Source organism: Bacillus rossius, chromosome 2, assembly GCF_032445375.1.
Source record: "Bacillus rossius redtenbacheri isolate Brsri chromosome 2, Brsri_v3, whole genome shotgun sequence".
In the NCBI taxonomy this organism is placed as follows: Eukaryota; Metazoa; Arthropoda; class Insecta; order Phasmatodea; family Bacillidae; genus Bacillus; species Bacillus rossius.
This window is the reverse complement of record NC_086331.1, coordinates 82,753,770-82,766,868: the sequence shown is the minus strand read 5'-3', so window position 1 is coordinate 82,766,868 and position 13,099 is coordinate 82,753,770. Positions and strand designations below refer to the sequence as shown.

The 13,099-nt window shown below is 37.4% G+C and overlaps 1 protein-coding gene across 1 annotated transcript in view; it reads left to right on the top strand.

The window, feature by feature from the left end:
• LOC134528912 (glucose dehydrogenase [FAD, quinone]-like) overlaps positions 1 to 13,099 on the top strand; it is an 81,791-nt gene that overhangs the window by 21,463 nt on the left and 47,229 nt on the right. Inside the window, exon 3 of the mRNA XM_063362578.1 lies at positions 7,701 to 7,870. Coding sequence (XP_063218648.1) covers positions 7,701 to 7,870 — 170 coding nt within the window. The remainder of the gene's footprint in view (positions 1 to 7,700; positions 7,871 to 13,099) is intronic.

Genomic DNA, 13,099 nt, shown 5'->3' with positions numbered 1-13,099 from the left:
CACCCTTTTCTGAGTTTACTGATTTTTGTTTTGAGATTTGATATCATCTTGCTTCCATATTCTATATATTCTTCAACACTTTGTAGTTTTTTTGGAGATAATGTCATTTATTTCTAGTACAACACTTTCTATCAAAATCAAAATTACTGTAGGAAATTGTTCAAAATATTTTAAAAGTGAATTCGTTTGGTCAATCTCTTCTTGGTCTTTACCATCCAAGCTCAATAGAGTTAGTATTTTCATAATATCAAAATCACCACTACGAAGAGCGTCGATAGCTTGATTTCTTGAAGACCCTCTAGTTGGGCACACCTTTTTCAGATTTTTTTCTAACATTGCTGATTTTCTCAACAATCTCCATCTTGATATGGCTTTGAAAAATACATAGAGAATTTGAACATTGTCGAAAAAGTTCTTGATCTCAGGAATACCTACTTGTTACACAATCATTAATTACCATCTTAAGTGCATGAGCACAACAGTGCACGTATTTTGCTGACGGATTTTTTTCTTTGATTCTAGCTTGATGGCCTGAATAAACCCCGCTCATATTTGCGGCTACATTGTATCCTTGAACTCGAACTTTAGTAACATCGGAGAATTCTTCAGTTATACTTAATAAAGTTTTTTCCAAATATTCTGATTTTTGGCTTTCTACCTCTGTAAATCCACAAAAAGCTTCTTCTATTACCAACTTAAATGGCTTTTCTTCATCGTCAGTTTTGATTGTCACATAGCGAAACACTATACTTAACTGGTTAATTTTTACAATGTCTTGAGTTGTCTCAAAAATTGAAGTTACAAAGGGGCTTTCCTGAATTTCGTCCTGAATTTTTTCTTCTTTTTATTTCATTGGCAATGAGACTGATCAATGCATTCTGAATTTGAGGACTGAGGTAGTTGACACTTCGTTTGGGTTGTTTTATTAAGTCTGCTAGGACTTGGTCATATCTTGCCAACATGTGAATTATTTAAAGGAAATTTCCGTTGAATACAGTATCGTCAACTGACACCCTATGCTTTCTCAGTGGCAAGTCATTTGTAGCTAAAGTTGTAATTACGTCTACAATGCGTTATAGCACTTTCCTCCAATAATCAGTAACTTTTTGAATCTCTTCTAGATTTTCACAGTCAACAGTGAGACCCATTTGCCAGCAAAAGTCAGCTACGTTTAACTTTTAATTGTTTTTTTTTTTATTTTTCTGAAAATACCATTTCTCATCAAACCCCCTATTTTTATTTCTACCATCTTGGTCTTTCGGGAATGGACCTTTCGGCTGGTGAGGACCTAACTTTATTATTAAACTATTTTGTTCAGATGTGAGGGTCTCTTCAAAGTTTCCTCTATCACATGAAATAATCTCTTTGCCATCCCGTTTTTCACCAATCTGTTTACACTCTACCGTTTCATTTGTAATCTCAACTGTGCCACTGGACCCTTGAACAACCACAGACTCGCACTCTGAGCTGGTGCTGGAAACAGTGGGAACGGGTGAAGTAGCCGATGTTTAAGTCTGTGTTACTACTTAATTATCTCCAGAAAACTGTTGTTTATTTAACGCCTCACTTGTTTTCGAAAAATAACACGATATCATTTTTTTCAGTTCAATTAGTTCTGCACTTTCTTTCTCTTTCCTTCGTTTGCGGTATTCTGCACCACTACACTTCTTTGACATTGTAAAATGGAAATATAGTAAACTATTACCCACTATCACATATATAACTTTACCGTGTAACCGCAGTTTAAAACTAAATTGCTCGTACTATATATATTGTACCAAATAAAATAACAGCAAAGCAATCGCAAAGATCACAAGATTGTGCGACACTGATGACTCACTAGCTACTCACTACACAAGACTGAGCACTAACGTGTAGTTCGTCGAACGAGTGAAAACCCAACAGATGAGATGCGCAGTAGCAAAAGTCTTGTGCGCATGCGCCGATACGCCACCAGACGGCAGCGGGGTGACGTAGCTCAGTCTACATCCAAACCTTGACACACCTTTAGGTGGGGATTCACCTACAAATATTATACTTTATCACAATTATTTAATTTATAATATTTGGTTTATAAAAGAGAAACCTGATTGAAGAAGAGCCAACTTTAGTTTTATATCCGATATTTGTAATAATGACAATTATTTTCTCCAAGAAGTTCAGCCCCCCAGAGCCTTCCGCCCCGGAGCGACTGCTCCACTCGCTCCGCTGTCGCTACGCCGCTGGCACGTATGTCAAAAATTAAGCACAATTGGATGCACTTTACAAAAGGAAGCACATTAAAAAAGGAAGCACATTTCGAAGAACATTCGACAAAATGTAAACACATTACGATGCTCAATAAAAAAGCAAGCAGAATGGAAACACAATAAAAAATGAAGTGCATTTGGAAGCATTCCAGAAAAGGAAGTATATTCGTCAAGAAACGGAAAAACATTAAAAAAAGGGAGCACATTAAAAATAACGAAGCACATTTAACTAAAAGGATACATAATTGTACAAAAATTAAAATTGGTAAGGTACGATCTCGTCGCAGGTATATGGCACAGGGATTCGATCTCGCCACAGGAATACGATCTCCCTGCATGGATACGATCTCATCGCAGGGATACATTCGCATCAGAGGGATATGCTATCATCGGAGGGATACGAACTCATCAGACGGATACGTTCTCGACAGAGGGATACAATCTCAACAATAGGATACGTTACTACAGACTTGACTACGCGCATTTAACGAAAATGGCGTACATTTTCACGAACATTCAACTCAGTAAGATACGATTGCTAATATACGGAAGTTTCAACTGCTCCAACTGTCTTTGACTCCAACTGTCTTTGACTCCACAAGCTTAAACGACATAGGCTACATGGTTACAAGGCCACGAGACTATGGGACTATTAAAAAAAAGGAAGCACATTTAACGATATGACATATGTGTGCACGAATATTCAAATCGGTGGGGATACGTTCTCTTCACAGGGATACGACCTCGTCACAGTGTTACGATCTCGCTACAGAGACACATTCTTGCCACAGGGATATGATCTGGTCATAGGGATACGATCTCGTCGTAGGGATATGACATAGGAATACAATCTCATCGCAGGGATCCGTTCTCGTCACAGGGATACGATATGGTCACAGGGATACGATCTGGTCTCAGGGATACGGTCTCGCTACAGAGACACAGTATCGTCACAGGGATACGATCTGGTCACATGGATACGATCTGGTCACAGGGATAAGACCTCGTAGCAGGGATACGGAACAGGGATACGATCTCATCGCAGGGACACGATCTCAACAGTAGGATACGATACTACAGATTTGACTACACACATTAAACGAAAAGGGTGTACATTTACATGAAAATTCAACTCAGTAGGATACGATCGCTAATACACAGTACAGTACAACTGCACCAACTAATTTTGACTTCAACTGTCTTTTGCTGCACCATCTAAAAAAAAAGACATTTGGTTAAAAGTTTATGAGGTTACCATGCCACAAGGCTACAGGAATAATAAAAAAAGGAAGCAGTTTTAACGAAAATTCTACACAAAGGAAGCACATCTAACGAAAATGATGTACATGTGCACAAACATTCAAATTGGCAGGGGTGTGTTTCCGCCACAGGGATACAACCTCGCCACAGGGATTCGATCTCGCCTCAGGGATACATTCTCTTCCCAGGGATATGATCTGGTCACAGGGATACGATCTCTTCGCAGGGATACGACACAGGGATATGGTCTCATTGCAGGGATACGTCCTTATCACAGGGATACAATCTCGTCACAGGGATACGATATCGCTACAGGGATATGCTCTCACAAGTATGGTAGGGTAATACAGACTTGACAATGTACAGTTAACGAAAAGCACATACATTTTTACGAATGTTCAACTCAGTAGGATGCGATTGCCAAATTACGGTAGGCTACAATGCCTCCAACTGTTTTTGACTTCACCTATCTTTGACGCTCTAGCTATTTTAGGCCTAACTGCTTCAGAAACATTTGGCTACAAGGTGGCTTGGCTACGAAGCTACAAGATTACGAAAGTAATGGACTGCGAGGCTACGAGGCTACATGGCAACAAAGGCTACTTGGCTATGAAGCTACAATTCTACAAGTCTACGAGATTACATGGCTCTTACTGTCTTTGACTCCATTCAGATGCAAGAGTTACTTTATCACATGCAAAAGAACTTGTAAGTAGTCCCGATTCTTGTCAACATATGTCATCATGTGTTGCATTGAGGTAATATTATTATTTTTTTGTGTGTAATGGTAAATGCTCAATCATGATCGCAAGAGAAAGAGGGCTTTGCTAGACATCAAGGAGAAATAAATTCGTCTTGCATGTCAGTGTTCTTAGATGTCTCAATGCATAGTAATATTTGTCTAGACTGCACCTGATAAAATAATATTAGTGATAACGTGGTAGCAGAAATTCTGGATAAATTTGTTTGCCTAATTACGAAAAACATTACATTCAGGGATATTTTTCTTAGGAATAATCAGAAACACTCGGAAAATATCAGCAGAAGTCTCGCCGGAAATAATCAGAAGCACACAGAGAAAACCAACAGAATTGACGTTAGGGATGACCAAAATAAATTTGAGAAAAAATGACAGAAATAATCAAGAGCACACGAAAAAACTGAGGGACATTTTCCTTAATCAAGATCAATGAATAGGAAAAACCATATTAAAGTTAAAAAAAAAACTAAAATGTTACTGATTGTCCTTTTTGTGCTAGAATTCTATTCTTGCTGAACAAAGGAGAAGTTCACAAGATGACGGAAGTTGTTTGTAATGTATATTATTTTTCAATTTATATAATATTAAAATTAAAAAATAATTTTTTTAATATTTTTCTTATTCACTGATCTTGATTTAGAAAAAGGTGCGTTAGTTTTCTCCGTGAGCTCCTGATTATTGCTGTCAATATTTTGTTGGTTTCTTCAAGTGCTCCTAGTTAAATCTGGCGAGACTACTGTGTCTGGTTATTCATAAGAAAAATATGCCTGCATGTATTTTTTTTTTGCAATTAGGCATGCTAATGTATTCGAATTTCTTTTAATTAATGAATTTCTGCTACCAAATTATCACTAACAATTTTTTTTATCAGTTGGAATGCAGAAAACATCTATTACTATGCCTTGAGACAGCTGAGAAACACTGACATGCAAGACGAACTTCTGTCTCCTTGATGTCTAGCGAAGCCCCGAAGCCCTCCTTCTCTTGCGATCGTGAGTGAGCACCCCGCATCCCACATAAAATAAATAATACTTACTTCAACACAACACATGACTACATATGTTGGCAAGATTCGGGACTATATGCAACAAATTTTTTGCATGAAATAAATTAACTCTCGCAGTTGAATGGAGTCGAAGGCAGTTAGAGCCTTGTAGTCTCGTAGAATTTTATATTTGTAACTTTATAGCCAAGTAGCCTTTGGTGCCATGTATCCTCGTAGGCTTGCAGTTTTGTAGTCCTGTAGTCTCATAGTCTTGTAACTTCATAGCTAAGTCGCCTTGTAGAGATATGTTGCTGAAGCGGTAAGGCCTAAGACAGTTGGAGCGAAATACATGTGGAGTCAAAGACAGTTTTAGGCATTGTAGCTTACCATAAATTGGCGATCACAGCCTACTGAGTTAAACTTTCATGAAAATGTATGTACTTTTCGTTAAATGTACGTAGTCCAGTCTATAGCATCGTTTCTTACTGATGCTATCCTATCCCTGCGGCGAGATCACATCCCTGTGAAAATAACATGTCCCCGCTGATTTGAATGTTTGTGTAAATGTATGCCTTTTTGGTTACATGCTCATAGAAAAGTCTGTTGTATAATGTCCTACCGTTAAGATCGTTTCTCTCCGATGAGAGCATATTCCTCTGATAAGAACGTATCGCCGCGATGAGAAGATATCCCTCTGTCAAGAACGTATCCCTGTGATGAGATCATTTTCTTTTGGCAAGTTTGTATTCCTGTGGCGAGTTAGTTTTTTCTGTTCCATATCCCTGCGACGGTTGTGTACCCTAAAATTTTAATTTTCGTAAAATGTGTGTCCTTTTCGTTAAATGTGCTTCCTTTTTTTTTTTTGGCGAATGTACTTCTTTTTCTTGAATGTGCTTCCAAATATGTTGATTTTTTATTGTTTACTTTTTGTTGATTTTGTTTCCAATTGTGTTTTATTTTCGTTGATTGTGCTTCCGTTTGTGTTTCCTTTTTTTTATTGTTCTTCAATTTGTGCTTCCTTTTAGAATATTGTGCTTCCGATTGTGCTTCCTTTACGTTGATTGTGCTTTTGATTTAAAGTGCTTCCTTTATTTTCTGAATGTGCATCGATATGTATGTAGACAGGTCATGATTGACCGCTTGGTTTGTAGATTCCTGGTCTAAACGCCTGCCATTGATAATGACCTGTTAAAAATGTTGGTCCAGAATCGGAATAAATTATCTCTTGGTTCGGAGATGCTTGGCCTATACACCTAACATTGTACATGACCTGGACTCGTACTTCGGAGATGCTTGGCCAATGCTTGTAATTTAGTACATGAAATTTTATAAAATGTTCTTCATGTATCCACGAAAAATACATCTTGGCTATTGCCTGGATGTGTTTGAACACCCACTGTATGAGGCTGGCCACCTTCTGAATGTGGCTGGCCACATACTGAATGTGGCAGGCCACATATTGGACATGCTTTCCTTACCACTGAATATACTTGCCTGCCTACCGACTGGGCGTACCTTGCCATCAACTTGACGTGTTAGCCTGACCAACCGACTGGACGTGCCTGTCCAACCTATGTGACGTTCCTAAACAACCAACTGAATGTGACTGACCTTCGACTGGATTTGACTGGACATTGATTGGATGTGCCTGGTTAATCGTCTATCATGTGGATCTGTCCTGAAAACACATGTCAAGGGATGCAGATGGCTTGGGTTGCCTTCTAAGATGATTGCAGAAATTGAGAAACGCTAGTATTTTTTCTTGTTCTTGTAGAAATTACATAATTTTTTTTTTGCAGATTTGTTTCTTTTCTCGAACCTGACACTTTTTTTTTGTAATTTTGATTAAATTATCTTATTTCTTGCATCTAGTAAGGATGTAAACAAAGACGGATAGCGATCAAATCAATCATTATTTTAACAAATGATTTTTTAATTTTTTTAATTTTTTCCCGAATTTCTAGGTTAATAATTACGATTTTCCAAGATGGCGGCCAAGATGGCATCGGTAGCTTACTGACGGCTGGTGGATGAGGAATGTATGAAGTTTTTTTAAGGATTTTTCCTCATATTTTATTGTTTAGTATTTTTTTACAGGAAATTAATTTTTTGAATCTGTCAAGGATTGAACCAAGGACAAAATAAATATAATAAATTTTATTTTAAGAAGCCAAGTTTTTGAGAATTGTTATAATTTTTCCGAACTTTTAGCTAAATAATTACAGATTTTTAAAATAGTGGATTCCAAGATGGCGGATGTGGAGTCATCAAAAATGGTGACCGATCACCTGATCATAGTCAACGAGAAGAGGACACGCCCGAAAATAGCCGATTCCTCACGATTGTAATCCACAACTGAGTAAGCCACCAAACCATAGTCCCATAAGAAATACATTAAGCCAGAACCTAATGTTTATATACTATTAATAATTTATTTCTCCTACAGGAAAATCAATGGGTGGAACCAGTGTTATACATGGGATGATGTACATGAGGGGAAATCCATGGGATTACAATAACCTGGAAAGCATGAACATAAATGGTTGGAATTACAGAGATGTACTGCCTTACTTTCTGAAAGGAGAAAACAATACTGAAATAGGTACGATAGCAGAGGTAAGTAAAACATTCTTCAAATTTTAAAGTACATATCTAAAAGAAACTTTAAATCACAGAATCAGTTGTTATTTTGTGATAAATTAATTCCTTCTTTATATTTTATAATGTATAAAAAAGTTTATATTCATATTTTGGCCTATCATTAGAAATTAATTCTTCTCTTTCTTAGTATTTTAAGTTTTGTTATTCTTACTTTTATTTTATAATTTTGGCTTTGCTTTCCATCATGAGTAGTATAGAATAGGGCAAGCTGGGAAACGGTTTCTGGGTGTGGTGTGTTGTGGGGTCAATAACCGACCGAGCTCTGACGTCACGTCCATTTCTGACGTCACGATGGCCACCTTGGATGACCTTGACCTTGGACTTTGACCTTACCTTTGACCTTCAATTTTTCTCAAAATTCCTCAAAATTTGCCAAAAATCGCCGAAATTTCCATTTTGTTTTTAAAAATAATCCCGCTACACAATTCAAAAATTAGGATTTCGAAAACCTCAAAATACTTGTTGCCTTAGAAAGAACACAAATTCCTAAAAGAGGCTTAATCATCTATGTCTAAATCCTCCGATAAGCCTCCGACGTCACCTAGGATCATGACCGCCATCTTGGATTATGACGTCATCGTTGCAATTTCGCATTATGGCCGCCATCTGGAAAATCCGTAATTTTTGTTAGAAAATCGGGGAAATTTTAAAATTTATAAAAAAATTAATCAATCAATTTTAATTATAAAAAATAAATAAAAATATTTATAAAACATTATGAAAAAATGTACACTTTTGTCATACAGCTCAGAATCCTCGGTAGGAACCCAGTGATGGCAGAAAAAAAATAAAAATGACGAAGACCGAACCTTCCTCCACGGAAGCCGCTGGCAGACTGACCTCCCACCACCTATTTCAAGGTATATATATCGTCAGCAAGTATGATGTCATGCCTGCCATCTTGAAAATCTATATTAATTATCCGATAATAATGAACAAAGTTTTAAATATATATAAAAATAAATTAATTAAAATCTTTAAAAAAACCATCGCATGTTTCGTTACGACCGCCATCTTGAAAATCCATAATTTCAATGCTAGATATTTCGAAAAAATTCCAAAAATTGCCTACTTCAAATGTTTAGTTATTTAAACTATTTCGGTCCTCGGTTCGATTCCGAGAGTAAACCAATAATTTATTAATATATTTAAAAAATTCTCAATTAAAAGTAATAAAAACGTTTTACGACACAAACGACATTTCGAATTATGTCACCACTGTGTCAATTTCGTTACGGACACCATTTTGAAAATCTTTATTTATTATCCGATTTTAAAGAAAAAAAGTTAAAAATTCATTAAAAATTTAACTTATTAGAATACTGATTGATCAGAGCGATTACCGTCCTTGGTTTTAAACTGGTAAGAGCAAAAAAAAAATAAAAAAACGACAGATCCTACCTTCACTGAAGCCACCTAGACTAACCTCACACCACCAATGCTAAGGTATGTATCGTCAGCTGGTATGAAGTCATGTAAACCATCTTGCCTTCGTCTGCTGGAGTCAACCATCTTGTTTTCGTCTGCTATAGTGTGCTGACGACATGTTAGTATAATTTCTGTCCACCATACCTTTGTCCTCGACTGTTGACATTAAACTTTTACCTTGACCTTTAACTAAAAACTTGACCTTAAAATTTGACATTGACCTTGAAATTTACCTTGACCTTGAACATTGAATTATGACCTTGACCTTAAAATTTGAACTTGACCTTAAAATTTGAACTTGACCTTAAAATTTGAACTTGACCTTAAAATTTGAACTTGACCTTAAAATTTGAACTTAACCTTCAAATTTGACCTTCAAATTTGCCCTTGACCTTGAAATTAGCCCATGACCTTGACCTTGAAATTTGACTTTGACTTTGACGACCATCATGGATCCGACATTTTGTGTTCAGTACATGCTACCAGTAGCTACCACCTGCTAGAGGACATTGCCACCATCTTGTTTTCGTCTGCTGGAGGACACCATCTTGTGTGTGTACTCGTCTTATAGAGTACATTACCATCATGCTAGTTTTATTCTAACCTGCTAGAGTGCAGTAATAATTTATTATTACTGAGGTGTCCACCATCTGAATATTTGGGCGCCATTTTGGAATTGTGTAATTATTTACCTTTAGATTCGGGAAAAAACCAAAATTAATCAAAAAATTCACTCATTGAAGTAATGATTGAACCGAAACTTTGTTCGATCCCTGCACGATAAAAATTAATGATTAAAACATAAATTTAGCTTAAAGCTTAATAGTGGCAGGTTCGAGAAATTTAAACAATTTATTTTACAAACATAATATTTATTACTTAATTACAATTCTACTATAGGATCACCCTGCGAAGGTAAGCCATCTTATTAACATTTAGGTCTACATACCCGTGAAATGACTAATTCTAAGTTCCTATCGGTTTATACTAGACAGAGACCAGCCAGAATGTTTACTGATATAGTCCTCCTCTTCTTGACAGAGTTTCTGGACACCATGTTTAACAGTCTGCTTCACGACGTCAGAACTGTGAATTACTGCAGCCGATGTCTTGAATGCAAACTTCTTCACTTTTTCATCGAACATATATGACTTTCTATATATAGAATCCAGCCACATGTTATACTTTAAAGGAATTTTGTTGCTACATAATCAGAAAGCTGATTTATAAAATTCTGCCTGATACCGCCACGGAAAAAAATGTATTTGGCTCCAAATCTTCAAAAGCTCAAAAGCTCCAAAGCTCCAACAGCTCCAAAGCACCAACAGCTCCAAAGATCCAACAGCTCCAAAGCTCTAAAGCTCCAATAGCTACAAAGCTCTAAAGCTCCAACAGCTCCAATTTTCCAAAGCTCCATCAGCTCCAAAGCTCCAAAGCTTCAACAGCTCCAAAGTTCCAATAGTCATTGGCTCCATCAGTCTATGTCATCTACAGTATTTTGGCTTCAAAGCTCCATCAGCTTTAATGCTCCAAAGCTCCAACAATTCCAAAGCTGCAAATGCTCCAACAGCTCCAAAGCTCCAAATGCTCCAACAGCTCCAATCCTCCAACAGCTCCAAATCTCAATCAGCTCCAAATGCTCCAATGGCTCCAATGGCTCCAAATCTCCAAATGCTCCAAATACTGCAACAACGTCTCCAAAGCTCCAAATGTTCCAACAGTTCCAAAGCTCCAAATGCTCCAATAGCTCCATAGCTCCATCAGCTCCAAATGCTCCAACAGCTATAAAGTTCCAACAGCTCCAAAGCTCCAACACGTAATGTTCACGCAATTGACACATAATGTACGTGCAATACACGGAATGAACACACAGTTCACACAGTACACACCGTAAACGGAAGGAACAGGCAATGTTCACGCAATTGACGTTCAATACATGCAATGTACAAGCAATTTACGCAGTGTACACGCAATGACTACGCATCGTTCACGCAGGTCAAGCATTAATGAAAAGGAAGTACATTTGGGCGGAAATTCTACAAAACTGATGCGCATTTAACGAAAAGGATGTGCATTCTCACATACATTCAACTCGGTAGGATGCGATCGTCAATGTTTATTTAGGATATAATGTATCCAACAGTCTATCAATCCAACAGTTTTTGGTTCCAAAAGTCATTGGCTCCAATAGTCATTGCCTCCATTAGTCTATGAATCCCATAGTCGTTTGGCTCCATTAGTCATTTGCTTCCACGGTCTTTGGCTCCTACAATCAATGACGTCAAAAGTATTTGACTCCGAATAGTCTTAGACCTAGCGCTATTTGACTACAAGACTAGGAGTCTACGAAGATACGAGACTCCAGGACTGCACGTCTACATGAGTACTTGACTACTCAGCTATAAGTCTAAATGGCTCGAATTGCAGCATCTGTCTTCAGCGGAATTTTCTCTTTAACTCTAACTGCTCCAGCAGCATTATGGTATAGGGTTACAAGGCTACTTTGTTACGTAGCTACAAGTCTACGAGGCTTCTAGGCATCAAGACCACGTGGTTACGACTCATTAGGTTACAATACTCCGAGTCTACAAGGTTACGCGTCTACGAGCCATGAGGTTACGAACCTACGTGATTACGCGTCTACAAGGTTACGAGACTGCGAGGCTACAGGACTACGAGTCATCTAGGACACAAGGTTACGTGGTTACGAGACTACTTGGCTCTAACTGACTTCAATAGCACCATTCAGTGGTGAGAGTTAATTTATCTCATGCAAAATAACCTGTTGTAAGTAATGTCGATTCTTGTCAACAAATGACACCACATGCGGCTTACAAGTAAATATTTTTTAGTTATTTTATGTGGGATTCAGGATGCTCACTACCGATCGCAAAAGAAGGATGGCTTCGCTAAGCACCAAGGAGAAGGAAGTTCGTCCTTCCTGTTATTTTGTTTCCATTCCACATGATAAAAATATTACAAGTAATGATTTAGTAGCAGAAATTCAATTAATTAAATTTAACTCTGAATAAAATGACATGACTCACAACCACAAGAACTTGGAGAAACCACAAGAATAATTGGGATCACACGGAGAAAACCATCATAATATTGACAAGAATAATCAGGAGCATACGGAGCAAACCTCATTTGTTGAACAAGGATAGAGTTCTAGCTCAAGTTGGCAGACACGGTTTTGTAAGTTTTTTTTTAAAATTTTTTTCTGTGACTTTTTTGATATTGAAGAAAATGTGTTGCGTTTTTCACCGTGTGCTCCCGTTTATTCTTGTCAATAATATGATGGTTTTCTCCGTGTGATCCCAATTATTCTTGTGGTTTCTCCAAGTTCTTGTGGTTGTGAGTCATGTCATTTTATTCAGAGTTAAATTTAATTAATTGAATTTCTGCTACTAAATCATCATGTGGAATGGAAACAAAATAACAGGAAGGACGAACTTCCTTCTCCTTGGTGCTTAGCGAAGCCATCCTTCTTTTGCGATCGTTAGTGAGCATACTGCATCCCACATAAAATAACTAAATAATATTTATTTGTAAGCAGCATGTGGTGTCATTTGTTGACAAGAATCGACACTACTTACAACAGGTTATTTTGCATGAGATAAATTAACTCTCACCACTGAATGGTGCTATTGTAGTCAGTTAGAGCCAAGTAGTCTCGTAGCCACGTAACCTTGTGTCCTAGATGACTCGTAGTCCTGTAGCCTCGCAGTCTAGTAACCTTGTAGACGCGTAATC